We start from the raw sequence: 17,900 nt of genomic DNA, 5'->3' as shown, positions 1-17,900 counted from the left end.
TTCATTTTAAGTAATTATTTTGTTATGTTCCTTGAAAATCACTAAATTCTTGGACAATGCATACACTATTTTGGAGGAAGGTGCATATAACTTGATTGCATATATAGATTTCCTTCTTTTCTTAAAAATAATTAATTTGGTAATGTTATGCTGAAATATAAAATGTGTTTGAAGTGTGTGTGTATATATATATATATATATACAAAAAATTAAACTAACCGTAAACACCGATAAAATTGAAGTGATGAAAACTCGACCTAAATGCTTTGGATTGATTTCAATATTTGAAAAACTGATTTAATTGATTTGGTTCTCTTTTATTGAAAAATCGATCTAAACCGAATCATGAACACCTTAACGTACAAGATTTCTTGTTAATTGATTAGTTAAGAGGTATAAAGATTAATGAAAGGGGAAGAACCAACCATGCAAATTTGTGAAAGTTCAAAGGAGTATGAATAGAGAACGGTAGAGAAATAGTGGTGTGAGTCCAATTTTTTTCTGCAATGGATGATAGGGTAAAAAGAGAGTTGTGGAAATACAAGTGAGTGAGAGAGAGAGCTGACATAGAAATGAGAAAAGATGTTAGAGAAAAGAAAGAAAAAAATTAAACAGACAAATGCACGTATTGGAATGATGGGGAAATTCAAGAAATTAAGGAGGAAGAGAGAATGTACTGACAGGGGATCCACAAAAAACACATGTTAAAAGTAGAGGGTGCCCTCACACAACTATTATTGGTTGTCCCTCACTTGTTACTACTCCGTGCGGATAAAAAAAAATGTCTAACTTACCCTTTTCTTTTTGTTCAAAAAGAGTATTCACTTATCAAATCAAGAAACTATTAACCTTATTCTTCAAAAATTACCTTTATTAAGTGTTAAGTGATTAAATCCGAACACCTATTTAATTAGGCTAATTTAGTGAAATTACCTATTTTTGCCTACGAGTTAGTATTTTCTTAAGGGGTGTATAAATAGCTAAGTAGACACTTTTGATCCGGAGGGAGTATGATTTTACATCTAGCCACTATTTAAAATGTGATTGAGAAATTTTATCACTTTTTAAGGCGGAAATAATATCTAGACAAAAATATCCCTAGCTTAAACACGGAATAGCTTTAATACGATGTTATATCCCGTATTTCGCATATTCGAAAAATTTGAAATAATTGTGACTAGTAAGAGATAAGACAATATTTAGATGCTATTTAATATATATATATATATATGTTGTTCATGAAAATATTGATGCGGAAATATGAAGGAAGGCTAAGGGCAAAATTGAAATTTTAAAAATTAGTTTCATGAATTACAAATATTAACTAAAGCAAATGGGCTAGGAAAATGCAAAAAAAAAAAAAAAAAAAAGGAGAGGCCCAATCTATGTGGGTGGCCGGCCATGGAAAAAAAAAAGGGCCCAAGCCCATGTGGAAAATTTGACCCATGAAATAAATAAATAAAGAGGGGCTTAGCATTTGTCATCCATTAGAACTTTCAAGAAAAGCAAAAGTTAGAGCAAAAAAAGAAGGGGAATTCGGCCATAGAAGAAAGAAGAAAAAAAAATTGAGCCATCAATCTTGGATCCAAAAATTATAATTTTCTTGAATTCTTTCTAAGTTCAAGACCCTCTTCAACGTGGTATAATTATTTAAGCGAGAAAACCACTTTAGTGGCAAGTGAAAATTTTAGAAAAGGTAAGAATTCTATCCTTTTTATGTTATGGAAGGCTTATATATATGTTGTAGTGAGTAGAATTGAATGAAAATCATGGAAATGTCGTGTGTTGTGTGTGGGCCGTGTGGGTGTGTGGTGTGTGTGTGACCGTGTGGTTTATATTGGTGGAGGAAGATGAATTAATTTTTATTTAGCATGTTAGTTGTGTTGTTGTGGCCTTTGTGACGTAAATGAAAGACTAATGATTCAAGTTGGCATGGAAATTGGTTGTAGGTTATTGTAGGAAATTATGTGATTTTAATATGGTTTTTATGTAATTATAGAAGTGAAGTTGCTAAAGTGTGAATTGTTGTTGTTGTTGATGAATTTGAAAGAAGAAAATGCGTCGTCGTAGTTTCGTTGCATTTGTAGAAGTTTCGGGTGGAATATGGTGTTAGTGGGATTGTTTGAATATTGCACAAATTGTTTAAAGCGTTCTTGAATTGTGTTTGAATGATCTTGGATTAGTAATGAATATGTGAGCGTTGATATTGGCTTGAAAATACGTAGTTGAATTGAATGTGATAAGCTACGTAGAGATAGAGGGATAATATTAGAACGCGCTTTAAATTGATTCTTGATGTTATTGGTATGGTTGTTGGTATTGTTGGTACGGTTGTTGATGAATTTGGTCGAGTTAAATTCTCGGGGATGTTGAATTTATAGGGGAGATGCTGCCGAAATTTCTGTAAACACGTACTAGTTAGAATTGGATTTCTAAGTACTTGTAGCTAATGTTTGGCAATTGATAACGTTATTGTAGATATTGGAGAGCCCGAGACTTGAGTCGGGATTTGGTTAGCGAGCGATCGAGGTATGTAAAGCCTACCTTTCCTTCTTTTGGCATGATCCTTTTGAAATGAACAAAAATGTATATGTATGCTTATAAAGAAAATCCTACTCTTAGAGCCACTGGGATGACTAACATCTTTGACTTCCATAAGCTATTTGTAGACACGTAATTTTTTACCCTCCCGGGATGTTTTCATTGGCTTATTGATTAATTTTTCTTTTTAGTCTAATCTTGGATTATAACTATTATTTCATTTTTAGTAGGTTTGTTTGTGAAAATGAAAAAAAAAGACAAAAAATATTCGCTATTTTCAAGGCATAAGTTTTGTGTTTAAAAGAAAGAAAAATTACAAAAAATAGGTTTCTTTTAATCTAGTTTTTCCAAGTTAATTCTATCTTTTGGTTTTTCCTTAGTCTATTTATTTAAATTTTTTTCTTAGTTTTGGTTTAAAAATAGTTGATTAATATATTTATTTTGGTATTTTATATATCCTTTTAATGGAAAAGAAAAATAAAAATGGAACCAATGGCCCGCCACTTGTCAAAATTTCACCCTATCCACACAAAAAAGGCACAATTCATTTTGAGAAGGGAATATTCCTTTCATCCTTCAAGATATTTTTATTCATGTGGACATTTTGAAAAAAGCAAAAAAAGAATAACACATTCAAAACCCTAGCCTAGACACCCTATAAATATCTAATTATAGAAACCTAGAGACTCTACGTGATTTTCCATCCATATCAGCCGCAACTCACTCGAAGAAAAGAAAAAACTTCCTCTCACGTTCCTCATTCACCATTTAATATAAAACAAGATCATGCCTTGATCACTACCATAGACAGTTATGTAGAACCTCATTTTACCGCACAAAAGACCCATTGAAAAGCTCCAAAAGCCAGCTGAAAACAGCTCCATAAACTCATTGAAAAATAGCCCTTAAAACATCATTGATACCCAGCCAAAACAGTCCGACAAACCACCAGTTTCGGGTTCAGTGAGGTTCGTCAAACTCGGGTGAACAGCCCTATTTTCAAGTTGGGTCAGCGTGCTTTTGTTTTTTTTTCTCTGTAATCCGATCGCTCGGGTCTGTTATTAATATAACGAAGAAGGTTTTACTCCATTAAAGGTCATCTTTTACTCCTTTGCTTTTAAATTTACCATGAATGAATGCATTTCTTTGAGATTCCGTAATTAGTGCTAATTGAATTTGAGTACTACCTTTAATGTATTGGCATGTTAGCTTCATTTTGAGGTGGATTGATAATTTCTTTACACTGTTAATTTAATTGTTAGCATGAGAGTTCAGATTTAAAAAGCAAGAGTTGAGTTGGCTGAAAACATGAAAAATTAAGAATCCTTTTTTTAGACTAAAAACGTTCTCTGTTGATCTATGATTTAAGCGAGCAAATGGTTGAAAACACATGCGACGTGGATTAATATTTAGAAATCGTGTTCGTTATTTAGTTAGTTATAGGTTTGTTTCTTTGGCTTGATATGAGGGACTTGGGTTCCCAGCATGCTTTCTTTGTTTTGTGGAAACAATTAAGTTTAGGGATAAAAATATTTTACTGTTTGCATCGGATACTTTTCGGTGCCTGCAAATGAGTGTTAATATTCTGAGAATGACCCTTTGAGTTTGCATGATTGGATATTAAATATTAGGCAATAATATTCTTTAGATTCCATTTATAGATTGCCTAGTTTGATTTGCTTTGATTTCAAATTTTTCTTCAGCATTTATTAACTTTCAATGGCCTAACTAACTAATTGAGAGCCCGAGCAAGATGGGATACGAATTTATTTCAAATCCCGTCGCAAAGATGAAAGAAAAGAGTTGAAAAAAATAATTTTAAGGGAGCGAGATTTGTGAACACACTTTAAGACCCGTTGTCAAAAGAGTGAAAATTAATAATAACTGAATAATTTTTACGTCTCGGATTGTAAAGACAAGTAATTGCCTTTAACGCTAGATGAGCTTTAGGCACGTTTCAAGACGTTTGTTTCGATTAAGAATGCGGTTACGCATTTTATTTCGAGACGCTTTAAATAACTCAAGGATGCGGTTACGCACCTTGGCCGAACTCATTAACAATTAATTTTGTTTCGACTAAGAATGCAGTTATGCATCTTACTTTGAGACGCTTAAAAGATTCGGAATGCGGTTACGCATCCGGTTTAAGACCAATAAAGGTTCAACAATAAAAGTACGAGCAAATCAAGGCTCAGATACATAATATATTCAAAGATTAATTTAAGCTAAGTATAAGTCGATAAAGCGACCGTGCTAGAACCACGGGACTCGGGGAATGCCTAACACCTTCTCCCCGGTCAACAGAATTCCTTACCCGGTCTTCTGTTTTCGCAGACCATAATAAAAGAGTCATTTCCTTTTAATTAGGGATTCATAAGGTGGCTTGGAACACCAAAACTCAATTCCAAGTGGCGACTCTGTAAATAAGATAATCCCTTTTCAAAACCGTCACTTCAAATGGAAAAACCCTTTAATAATAAAAACTTGCGCGTTTATAGCGCGGTGGCGCAAAAAAGGGGTGTGACACTATTTCATATGGCTTGATACATATTTGTGATATTCGAAGACTCTAGTTGTTAGGGGTGTTCATGGTTCGGTTTGGGTCGGTTATTGGTTAAAACCATAACCAAACCAATTTAGTCGGTTTTTAAATGTCTAAAACCATAACCAAACCAAGTAAAATAATAACCACCGGTTTGGTTATTTTCGGTTTGGTTCGGTTTTTCGGTTTATGACTAGCCGTGACAATTCAAATATTTTCTCTCTACATTCTTCAAATTTGTTATGAAGCTCTTTTTTCCTCACGGCCCACAAGGGTGAACTTTGCTGCATATTGAGGGAAAGACACGCTATTGGCAAATCAGGTGGACCAAACTTGCAACGCAGTTTAGATTCAAAAGAACAAGTCAAATAGAGGTTTCAAAATACAAACAACCCTTATGCTTACGACTTATTAGAGTTGGGCTTAGATTGTTGGACATATTCTTTTAAGACACGGGCCTTAAAAATAAGTAGACCAAAATTAAATTAATAATTAAAAGGTATAAAATATCTTTAATTATTTATGAAAAGCTAATATTATACATATAAATAATTATAAATTTTATGTATATAATTATCGGTTTGGTTCGGTTATTTATTCGGTTATTTTTTACTATAACCATAACCAAACCAAATATTATCGGTTTTTCAAATTTAAAACCAAACCAAACCAAATGTCAGTTATTTTATTCGGTTTGGTTAAATTTTCGGTTTGATTTTGGTTTTAACCAAAACTGTGAACAGCCCTACTAGTTGTTATGTTTCTGAATGTTGTTCGAAAGAAAATCGAGATGACTAAAGTCTTTGATGAATACTTTGGTACGTAAATATGGTCCAAAAGTCTCAATTTGATTTGATCCATAATGTTATTCAAAAATTTCCTAATATGAATATTTGATCCATAATGATGTTCGAAAGTTTTCTAATATGAATGATACTTAAATTTCCAAGTATGGCTTATGAAATATTTTTAGAAGGTTCTGTACTTCAAAAGCTCGTAACTTTCTTATACTAATTCCGATTGACCCGAATCTTATTTTTGAGCCTTCAGATGTCGGTAAATATATTTGTCCATCGAGTTTTGAAATTTATTTATGTACTTATATGCATATGGTTTCCTCATTACTCCGCTCGTGCATACTACTATGATATCGTTCGCCGGATCCCGGGCCGGTTTTGTGATCGTGCGCACTATGTTATATTTGGCAGTATGATGTGTTACGGTTCCCGAGACCTCGCCATAGGGTCGGGTACCGCTTATATACGGCGTTATGATGTGATATGGCATATGATGTGTTTTGATGTTGTGATATGTTATGATGATACGATATGTTCGGGGATTGTACGGAGATTTGAAACCTTCTGGCGTATGATGTGTTGTGGCGCCAGCGTCGGAGTGGCGACCACGTTCCTGAGCCCTATGCATGATTTTTATTTGCATTATTTATATTTTCAGCACAGGTTTCGACATACTAATTCTGTATCCATTTTCTGTACTTCTCACTTCAGTTATGATTCGGATTACTGTATTTCATGCTTTACATACTCAGTACATATTTCGTACTGACCCCCTTTCTTCGGGGGATGCGTTTCATGCCCGCAGGTACAGACGTTCGTTCTGGTGACCCGCCAGTGTAGGACACTTATTCTGCTATTCGGAGTGCTCCCTTTGATCCGGAGCCCATATTTTTGGTACATATCTTCCATGGTACATATTTCTGTATGTATGTATGTATATGACTATTTGGGGTACGACGGGGCCCTGTCCCGTCATATGTTTCTGTTATGGTTTGTAGAGGCCTGTAGACATATATGTGGGTCATGGGTCATGTTTGTTCGATTATGTTTGTGATTTGTGCCTTAAGCGGTCCCGTTTGCTATTATGGCCAAAACGACCCATATGTTTGTATATGTATGTATATTCGGGCGATGTGTATTCCGCCAGCCTGCCGGCTTTTGGTATGATATTTCTGTTACAGGTGACCGCTTAAGATGACGTCTGTTTCTCAGTATCCGTATAAATAACGTATGTTAAATTTGAATAAGTCTTTGATATGTCGATCTGGTAATCAAGTCTGTATGGGTGTCCAGTTAGGGCACTAGTCACGGCCCACGGGGTTGGGTCGTGACATACACGATGTTGGAGTTCGAAGCTTTGACAAAAGAAACTCAAGCATAATGTCTTGGAATTTGAAAAATATCTAGAGTTTTAATCGTACTTCTAAAATAATTCTTATATTTTTAAATGTGGCGGTTCAAACTCCTTACAATCTTTTCATAGAGTTTCAATTAGGTATTAAGAATTACTTCACTCATAGTACCTCGTGATAAAGTTTAAAAATAGATGTTATGACTTATAAGGGCAATATTGATAAAATATATAAGTTAAAATAAGTATCATGAAATAGCCCGTTTATATTTGCCTTAGTGATGGATGAATTGACACATCATATTCAATGTGCCCGTATCGTGGTGTATGTTATTCACACATGACATAATACTGATTGACATGACACGCGATAGAGTTACCGATATACTAAAAGTTTGGTGACAGACCCTAGAGTCTAAAGGTTTCAGGTTAAGCAGGACAAAAAATAGAGTATCAAGAGTGCACGTTCAATGACATGATTGATAATTTATCTCTTGTTTAATCTTAAATTTTTGCTATGTTTGATTAAGAAAATAGTGCATCTAATGTTGTTTAATTCCATTTTACAGGTTTTATATGATTGAGAAGTGATCGGGAAGAAATCAAGTGGAAAACAAGTCAAAAGAGGCCAAGTTGAAGAAAATGAAAAAAAGTGGTTAAAAATGCAAAAACGAGCCAGATCTACAATTTCGAAATTTAGTGACTGTTTTCATCATGTTTTGAGTTGGGAAATTTGGGAATATTAAGTGAAGCTTAGGCAAAATATCTTTCATCGTTGGCCATATTTGAAGCTTGGAAGCTAGGGTTCATCATCAGCCACACCATTGGAGGAGAAGATTGGAGCACTTCAATGACAAATTTCTTAACCCTTTCTTCAATTCCTTGCTTTGTATTGTATATCTAAGTGTGTAGAGTTTTATTCCATCACTTTAATCTTGTTTATGAAAAAATTCATTTGCAAAGTTGGATTAAATCTCTTGTTATGCTTATGTATTGAATAATTTTTATCTCTATTGGAGAGTGTCCTTGTTTCTTTAATTAATCTTATTCTTTATTGTTTCTTAAGGGATTAGTAACCTTAGGACTCACTCATTTACTTCGATTTGAGCTCGGAAGAGGAAAAATGAGGTTGGAAAAAATTAATTAACAAGGATTTGAGGCTCTAAACCTCATCTAATAACTCGAGATAGGAACAGGAAAGTTAACTTGAGATTCAATTGGTTGTGCTTAATATCACACTCTAAGACTTGGAAGAGCTTAGAATGAAATTCATTGATTTGGTTGTAAGACTTTCAATGAGATTTTAAAAATCATTATCTATTAACATAGACTCTCTCTTAGTTATAAATCGTGAAATATATTGGATCGTTACGTGAGAGCCCCTTCTATTCATGCTTGGCCATTGATCATTTTACCGCTTTCTAGTTAGTTTTATTTTTTGTTAGTTCTTAAACCAAAAATTAAATATTGAAAAAGTGTTTGGCTTAGCTTTGTTGGTGATAAGTCCTTGCTTGCTTGATCGCCTAGTTTATTGTTCCCTATGGGATTCGACCCCGACTCATAGTTTGGTAAATTATATTGCATACAACTGTGTACATTTCTCTTTAAGGAGTCGATTTGGACATTATCAGTGATGCAGGAGACAGAGCTGGAAGTGAAGATCGATGCACAAATCATATCTAAGAAAGGTAGTTTCAAGTATCTTGGGTCCATAATCCAAGGAAACAGGATGATTAATGAGGATGTTGTACGTCGTATTTGGGGCGGGGGTGGGTGATATTAAGGTTTGCATCTGGGTATTATGCGATAAAAATGTGTCGCTGATATGTAAAGGTAAATTCTAGGAAGTGGTGGTTGGATTGACTTTGTTGCATGAAGTAGAGTGTTGGCCAGTCAAGAACGCGCACGTTTAGTTATGCAGGTATTAGTTATGTTGGGTTAGTTATGCAGGTATTAGTTATGCGAGACTTACTTTATGCATGGTTTAGTTATGCATATATTATTTCTTTGAATGTTTGTTTGTTATATTAAAAGTTAATAAATATTATATAATTATTAAATTAACATATTTGTTTACAATTAAATTTAAAATATTAAAATATTATATTAAAAAACTTTTTTATAAAAGAAAAGTATTTAAGTGGGAAGTAATTAGGGTAATACTGTCATTTTAACTTTTTATTCATGTATTAGTAATTCCATCTTCTATCCCGCTTAAAATAATATAGAGATTCCCTTATAACTTATACATGTATTAGTTATGCGGGTTTCTAAATTGCAAACCAAACATCGTACTAATTTTATACATGAATAACTTACTTCCTAACTAGCTACCAAACACGGTATAAACATGTAAAAATTAATACATGAATAAGGTATCTCTTTACTAGCTAGCAACCGTTGTATTAGTTATGCAGAGAATAATACATGAATAAGTGGTCTCTTAACCAGCTACCAAATGACCCCTTAAATTCTAACTCCCGAAGTATTCTTAAAGTGCCTGTATTCCAAGTTGCGAGGGAGTATATTTGATATTTTAAAGGTTTTTGTATTTTAATATAGGGATATATCCACCTAGTATTTCGTATTAAGAAGTAACTAAAATTTAATTATTTTTTAAACACTGGCTAAAAGCTTAATTAACGGTTCAAAATGGTTGTTTTCTCATTATCCGATCGAAAGAAGAGACTTGAGATACGAAACCCCAAGGACCCAAAAGCTGCAATGAGTAGGGATGCAAAAAACGGCTTAACCAATAAACCGAATTAATAAAAATGCTATTGGTTTATCGATATCAGGTTATTGGATTAACGGTTTGTAAACAGTTTTGTAAATTTTTTTATTGGGTTATCGGTTCAGTTTCCGGTTTTAAGAATTTAGCTAATGATTAAACCGATAACTCAATAAGCTTATATTAAAATTATATTTTTTTATCCCTAATAATATATTAGTGGCTTTAAATTTTAATTTTTAAATACAAACCGTATCTCTAAATTACTTACAACAAACACACTTATTCTAATTAATATTATATGAATAAATAAAAACAAGAGAAAGTAAAAATAAAATTAGCGGAGCATTTTCTTATTTGTTAAACCAAAAACTGAACCGTTAACGACCAAAGTCCGAAAACCAATAACTAATATCTTATCAGTTTGTTTTTGGTTTAGCGTATTTACAAACTGAAAATTGATGAACCGAACCAAACCGACCGATAAGTACCCTTAGTAATGAGTGCATCAAAGAATAAATTGCACGGTTTAACTTTAAATGGTATGGTCTTTAATTTTCGTCCTTCAAATAGACTGGTCATTAATTTTCTCCTTTCAAATCGAACTTATGTCTAGAAAGATATAAGTTCTTCAAGACAGGCGTAATTTATGAAATATTATGTTTTAAAAATATAAATTTATTTAGAGCCCGTTTGGATTGACTTATAAGTTGCTTATAAGCTGTTTTTAGTTTTTTTGAGTGTTTGACTGACCAACTTAAAGTCATTTTGTGCTTAAAATAAGCTCTAAAAAATAATTGGGCCCATTTGACTTAGCTTATCTAAAGCAGCTTATAAGCTAAAAATAGCTTATAAGTCAAAAAAAATAAGTTAAACTACTCCAACTTATTTTTTTTAACTTATAAATTGTTTGAACAGCTTATAGGCATAAACCCATCCAAACAGGCTCTTAATCATTTGCATTGAGGAACAAAAATCAAAGACCAATTTAATGGCAAATAATCCCATAAGAAACACCAATTTAATGGCCCAAAAGGTGAAATGACTAACTACATCATTCAAGTAAAGCCCATTTCCAATACAAAACCCTAATCATAATACATTTATAAAGTACCATTTTATAGCTCCATGGCTAAAACCAAAGCAAGCAAAAATGGAGGCGGCACCGGCAACAGTGGAATCGGTGCAATGTTTCGGCCGCAAAAAAACGGCAGTAGCAGTAACACACTGCAAGCGTGGCCGTGGTCTAATCAAAATCAACGGCGTTCCAATCGAACTAGTACAGCCAGAAATCCTCCGTTACAAAGCTGTTGAACCAATACTCCTTTTAGGGAGACACCGTTTTGCTGGTGTAGACATGCGGATTCGTGTGAAAGGAGGAGGTCATACATCACAGATCTATGCCATACGTCAGAGTATTGCGAAAGCGTTAGTTGCGTTTTATCAGAAGTATGTTGATGAACAGAGTAAGAAGGAGATTAAGGATATTTTGGTGAGATATGATAGGACTTTGCTTGTTGCTGATCCTAGAAGATGTGAGCCTAAGAAGTTTGGTGGTCGTGGTGCTCGTTCTAGGTTCCAGAAATCTTACCGTTAATTATTTGCTATTGTTACTGCTGTGAGATTATGAGTGTTGGGTTTGGTTTAGGGATTATTAGTATTATCTATTTACGGAGATATGAGTAAGTTTTGGATATTTATTATGAACCTTAATGTAGTTGTTCTGCAGTCAAATGGTGCTGTGTTATGTTATGCAAACTTAAAATTCTGTGATGTTATGTTATGCAAATTTAGAACTTCTGTTATGTTACGCAAATTTAGAGTTTGGTGGTCGTGGTGCGATATCTAGGTTCCAGAAATCTTTCGATTTACCGTATCTGTTTTACTGCTATTATTACTGCTGTGCGATTATGAGTATCGTTTTGGTTTAGGGATTATTGTTATCTAGTTAGGGAGATATTTATGAACCTTAATGTAGTTCTACAATCAAATGGTGTTGTGTTATTTAAGCAGTGATATGTGCTTTTTATCTTACCGTTAGATTTCGGCTATTGACCTACCATATCTGTGTTACTGATGTTATTACTGTTGTGCGATCATGACTATAGTTTTTGGTTAGGAATTATTATTGTTAATTTACAGATATCTGAGTAAGTTTTGGATTTTGATGGGCCTTAATGTAGTAGTTCTACATTGGAATGGTGTTGTGTTATGTTATGCGGCGAAATGTGTTCTTCTTTTCATGCAATTTTAGAACTTTTGTTAATGCAGTTTGCCATTATTGTTGCTTGTTTTCCAGTTGATAAAAGCTTTAGGCATAAGCATTGTCGTCAGTCCTGCAACATTGAAAATCTTGATGTTCAATAGTTCTACTGAGAAATTGGATTACGGATGTCAGTTCCCCAGATACGAGACCTGAACAGAGTTGAACAGTATATGTCGTTGATTGTCTATTAGTTCTTGTAAATACTCTTGTCTGTTTTAGTTCTACACTTGCCATATGCATGTTTGTGGTGCTACCATTTCATGGTTTTCAGGTGAAGAGAAGCTTCCCTTCATGCTATGACTTGTTTTATCCTTTCCTACTATTTATACTTAGGACGAGTAGAAAATGCTAAGCATAGGTTACTCTCAGTTATCAAGAAGTAAGAAACAAAAGTCTCAGTTACGCTTAATTCTAGGAAACTCTTTTGCTTCTCCTGGCTTTGAGTTTAATAGCTATATTAAAAGTTAAACATATACACAGATGTCGCACCTATTACATTACAACCATTTGCTCCACCATCTTCTGTTCAGGAGAATAGTTAGCTCTTTGCCGTGGCTTGCTTTCATGAACAACTTTCCCAGTTATTAGGCTATTGGCTGGTTCTCATTTCCAACCATACTTAGGCAGATTGATCTGCTATATGATAGCAGTTCTATTAAGGATTTCTAACCTGATTGAAGTGTTAGTAGCTTAGTATTTGTTCTTCCAGCATATTGCTTGCTGGAGTTTTAGATGTTAGATATCTTTTTCTCCTGTAGTAACGTGTTGTAACGCATTAAGTGTGTTTGCTGTCCATCTTTTTTGCGACAATGCTAAGAATTGTAAACTGAGATTTGTGCACGCAAGTTTATTTCCTGTGGCTTCTTGATGATTAGAATCTGTAGCTTGAGTATTTCTTTGACAATTCTTGTTGGATCACTTTGGAACACAGTTCCTTTTCCTGTTCGTACTGTGGTGCACTCTATAAAAATGCACCATATCTTCACTGCCAAAAGCACACTGCCATTTCTTTATCTCCCGAAGAAATCCAGGCAAGAGCTACTTGGTTAACTAAGCGTCTTTACTCATGCAAGTCCATTGATGTCATTCAAACCCTTCCATACTTTCTTAAGACTTTTTTGTAGCTTTTTGAATGAAATTTAATCAAGCGTGGATAATTTTAGTAGCTTCAAAAAATGAAGTCCGACCTAGTCTGAACTTTTGGATTTTGTTAGCTCCATGGTTCTAGTGTAGTCTCCTCTTGTACTGGAGTTAACTATATAGTGTGTTTTTTGCTCCAAAAGCTTATAGGGTTTTGTTTTTGTAATCTGGCACCTTCCTGATGCCTTTTTTTCAATTGACAGTACTATCTTCATAAAAAAAAAAAAAAGTCCGATCCAGTGTGAATATGGATAGGGGGAAGTTGTCTCAAAATTTCTGTGTATAAGAGTTAAATTCTGTACACGCCATGGGATGGTTCGTATCGCACTTCCAGTGTTTCTTCTTGATTGTCGTTCACATCTTCCTCGGGCTAAAAGATGATTTCTTTGAAATAGTTTCACAGGATCAACTATAACGAAAAAAATCAAGTTCGATATGCATACACGGTCGTCGAAGTAGATATGGAATGTATACATATTGTATATCCTATGTTCTTTATTCTTATGTGGGACGTAATATTGTTACATAATACAGTATAGTGATTAGTCCAAGCAGTTTGGACAATTCGGACAATACAGAGTTTTTACCAAACTAGTTGAAATTTTAATGTTTATATGCCCGTTATGAAATAGTTGAAGAATGATATATTAACCCTATAGTGGCCTATATTTTATGAAATAAAGTTCAACTATTGTTGATCCCCACTTAACCATCTGAAGTTTAAGTCAAAGCTACATCACACTCTTTTGGGGTATAACCCTTCTTTGGACCATGTGTGGGATACTTCATGTACAGGACTTCTCTTTAAGTCAAGCTAATTCAGTTAAACCTTACTGATGAATTTCTTGTTCTTCAAGACCTTATGCTCCTGACTGAAATTACAGCATACGCCGCATTATTTTTAATACTAAAAGACCGAACGTATGAGCTAGTGACATCAACTATCCAATATGAAAGCTAACAACAATAATATACCCAGTATATTCTCACAAGTGGGGTTAGGGCAGGGCGGGTTTATGCAGATTTTACCCCTACCTTTGTGAAATCAAGAGGCTGTTTCTAATAGGCCCTCAGCTCAAGAACTATACGATCTGTAAATAGAGGAGAAAAAAGATTCTAAAGTAATATCTTTTCATTTGCATTATCATTAATTTAGATCTTTCAGCACATTATGAATGCAGCTCAACAATTTCTTTTTACATCGTAGAAAGAATTTGGTCAATAGGTATCCCTCTAGAATTCCCTTGTCTAAATACTTAAAATTGACCACCCCAAATTTATTGTTATAGACAAAGAATCAAGATTTACTAGTTACAAATACTTTCCTTAGCAGTGCACTCCGGTGGTAGAACTTTGTATCTCTTAGTATCTTGACAATATGAGTAAAACATGTGCTTTCTCCTAGCCCAATCCAACCCTGTCATTTGCTGTTGTGATAATTTCATAAATCCTTCACCATCAACAGGGTCCAAACCTGAAGTACTTCTTCTAGAACATGAAGGAGTTGCTGAAGAGTTTTGTTGCTTTATACAACCTTCTAATTCTATTCCTTTCATTGATGTTATAAATGGTGCATATTTGTAGTCTACAGGGTATTTTCCTCCATGAGTTGCCCATTTTGATCCATCCCATATTGTCGCTATAATTGACATTGGCTTTGAAGGGTAGACAGTAGAGATGGCTGTGTTGTGAACCACCTCTCTTATTGGCACATTGTCCACAAGAAATCTGCAAAAGTTTGCAACAAATTGTGAAAACTTTGAACCCAAAGAAATTAAAGCCAACGAAAAAAAAAAATGTAGAAGAAGATAGTTTTGCAAATAGTCCGGGGTATTCTTGGCCTAGCTTTTGCACAGTAAGCTAAAATCCCTGTTTGGTCCATTGAACTTCATATTACACTTAATATTCTTCTATTTTAAATAAAGTTCAGGTTTTGTTGGCTGATAGTATATAAGTTTTTTACATCATCAAGCTAAGTTGATCTACAATAACATGTAATTTTCTATAGCAAGTCTGATATGGTAACCTGGAAAATAGAGTAATAACTTGTTATAGCCTTATAAATTGTAGTGTAAAAAATATTATATTGTCAATGTTGATAACTTCAATCCTTTTAATATGCCCTAAATGGGTACTTCCTTCTTAAAAGAAAGTTACTGTTCTCGTTGGCGGTATGCGTGACTTCGTAACAATTATTGAGTTATGTTGAACCTGTTATACTAAGATCGCATTCACGTCCAATGGTATTAAACTAAGGTATTGTTAGCAGGGGCGGAGCTAGGTTGGGTCGAGGGGGTTCCGACACCCCTTTCGGTGAAAAATTACACTGTATATACAAGGTTAAAATTATTTTTTATGTATATATAATAGATGTTGAATCCCTTAGCTTCTTTTTGTGTTTACTTCTTTATATTTTTGAACTCCCTTTATAAAAATCCTGGTTCGCCACTGATTGTTAGGTACAAATTCCTCTTATTGTACCTCAAAAGGGAATTAAATTTTTTAACCTAACCTAGAATTTGACCTCTAATGATATTAAACTAAGGTATTGTTAGCTGCAAATTCCACTTTTTGTACCTCAAAAGGGAATTAAATTTTTTAACCTAACCTAGAATTTGAGACTTGCTATTTAGCAGGGTCACCACTCACCACTAAGGGCTAAAGTAAAAAAAAAAAAAAAATTACTAGTAGATTTCAACTAACTTACACTATGTGATGATCATTCCAAAGGATGCTATAGTCATGGAAGTCCAGTGTGGGATCAAACCAGAGATAGAATTTTTCTTCTCTCCCTGTGTGAACACTTCCATTGCCATAAAGATTAGTCTGCAGAACCCAATCTCTTCTCTTCTCATGCCCAAGCAATTCAAAGTCAATTTCATCATGGTTGCGTGGGAACACATCTGAATTTGACATCTGAGAAAAGAAATAATTCTTGCATTAGTCCTAATATTCAATGAAAGGGATATCATGATTTAATCATATTTCCAATTATATGGGGAGAATGATGAATAATTGGTAATACAAAGTTTGATTCTGATATTAAACTCTGCATATTTTATGCAGAGCTTAATACCGCGATTATACTAGTTATGGGGCATGCATGAAGTGGGCTAGTACTTTCTTCCCATATATTCGAGCCTTGATGGACAGAGTTATCTAGTACCTGTGCTGGCAAGAGATAGTAGGTACCCATATAATTTGTTAAGGCGCGAACTGACCTAGACGCCACAGTTATAAAAAAAGTTATATGGGGCATGAGTGAGAACTTACATAAAAGGCAACTACGATTCCTGATGTAAAGTGAGCAGGCAATTTTAGTGCAGCACTGAAGAAACCATAGTAGTATTTGTCTTTAGAGATCAGTCCAGAACCTGTGGAGGGACCAAGAAATTGGGAAAAGGTTGTTAATACTTCATGATCAAGTATAAACATTTTTTTTTTGTATGAAATTGTTGTAGTGTACCTGAAGATTTATCTAAGATAAGTTCAGCACTGGACCCATTGTTTGTCATACGAATATTAGTACCTCCATAAAACACATTATAACCCTGATTAACTGATAATCGGCTAAATTTATCGGTTAATTTCTCGACTTCTGGTGGTGTGTAGACTGGACCTCGACATGAAACAACAACGATCATGCACAAAATCAAGAACTCTGTTAATACCATTGTTTTATCGTGAGGAAATAATCCCATTTTCTCTTTTTCTTCTTCTTGTTTATGATAATGTGGGGCAAAAGATGGGCTATTTATGGCGTGAAAAATAAAGAAGAAAAACATGAAATGTGCTTAGTTGTAGCAAGCTGGATGTATCTTCTAAGAAATCCAATTAAATACTGTAGTTGATTGTGGACAGTATTTTGAAAGTTCATGTGCTATAGAGAAAGACATGTTTTTGGAAAGAACCCTTGTCGTCTAAAATCTTTTTTGTCTTCACTTGGTATTCGGTATTCATATTGAAGTCCGACTAAATTTAAATTCACGTCGAAAAATTCCATATTAGGGATAAAACACTCTGTAATATAGGTGATTTCTTGTTAATGATTGAATCCGAAATTTCTAATTAAAAATGAAAGAGTACTTGTCACTCCGCGACCATTCTTATTAATTTTCGTGTCCAAAATCAGTTCAAGTGGGAGCCAAGCTACAATAAAAGTTAGGCTTTTTGTGATTGTTTGGTGAAAACATTAATTAACATTTGTTGACATTAAAAATACATGTACTTTGTTCTGTTTTTCCTAGGGAAGAGATTGGACCCATTTGACTGATGGGTTCATGAATTCGGTTCGATATTCTCGTTTGATACTAACTTTAGGAGTTTCTTTATTGATGTACTTATATTTTATTGTATCCACTGCACCCATAGTGTCAATAAAATGGATAAAAGTTATATTAAGTGATTTTTTCAGTACATAAAATATTAAGTGATTTTTTCTTATTTGATTAAATCTTGGTGGAATGGATTACCTGATAAATATGTTTGACGACAAGCAATTAATACCCAATACAATTATAAGCAAGGTGCGT

The 17,900-nt window shown here is 34.0% G+C and overlaps 2 protein-coding genes and 1 long non-coding RNA gene across 3 annotated transcripts; 2 read left to right on the top strand and 1 right to left on the bottom strand.

Annotated features, from left to right (window-relative positions):
• Positions 1–1,166: 1,166 nt before the first annotated feature.
• Positions 1,167–7,092, top strand: LOC132641367 (uncharacterized). The gene is made up of 3 exons (XR_009582829.1): positions 1,167–1,696; positions 2,479–2,529; positions 6,686–7,092. It is a non-coding gene; the product is annotated as an uncharacterized LOC132641367 (long non-coding RNA).
• Positions 7,093–11,018: 3,926 nt separating this feature from the next.
• On the top strand, positions 11,019–11,735 carry LOC132641366 (small ribosomal subunit protein uS9). The gene has a single exon (XM_060358334.1). The coding sequence runs from the start codon at positions 11,116–11,118 to the stop codon at positions 11,557–11,559; it is 444 nt and encodes a 147-aa protein (XP_060214317.1). The 5' UTR covers positions 11,019–11,115; the 3' UTR covers positions 11,560–11,735.
• Positions 11,736–14,482: 2,747 nt separating this feature from the next.
• LOC132641365 (probable xyloglucan endotransglucosylase/hydrolase protein 33) lies at positions 14,483–17,115 on the bottom strand. The gene is made up of 4 exons (XM_060358333.1): positions 16,835–17,115; positions 16,642–16,742; positions 16,076–16,284; positions 14,483–15,096 (listed from the first exon to the last, which is right to left on the bottom strand). Exons 1-4 carry the CDS (start codon positions 17,067–17,069, stop codon positions 14,676–14,678), a joined length of 966 nt encoding a protein of 321 aa, XP_060214316.1. The 5' UTR covers positions 17,070–17,115; the 3' UTR covers positions 14,483–14,675.
• Positions 17,116–17,900: the final 785 nt, after the last annotated feature.

Source organism: Lycium barbarum, chromosome 5, assembly GCF_019175385.1.
Source record: "Lycium barbarum isolate Lr01 chromosome 5, ASM1917538v2, whole genome shotgun sequence".
Taxonomy (NCBI): domain Eukaryota; kingdom Viridiplantae; phylum Streptophyta; class Magnoliopsida; order Solanales; family Solanaceae; genus Lycium; species Lycium barbarum.
The sequence above is the reverse complement of the archived record's forward strand: the minus strand, read 5'-3'. Positions and strand labels throughout refer to the sequence as shown.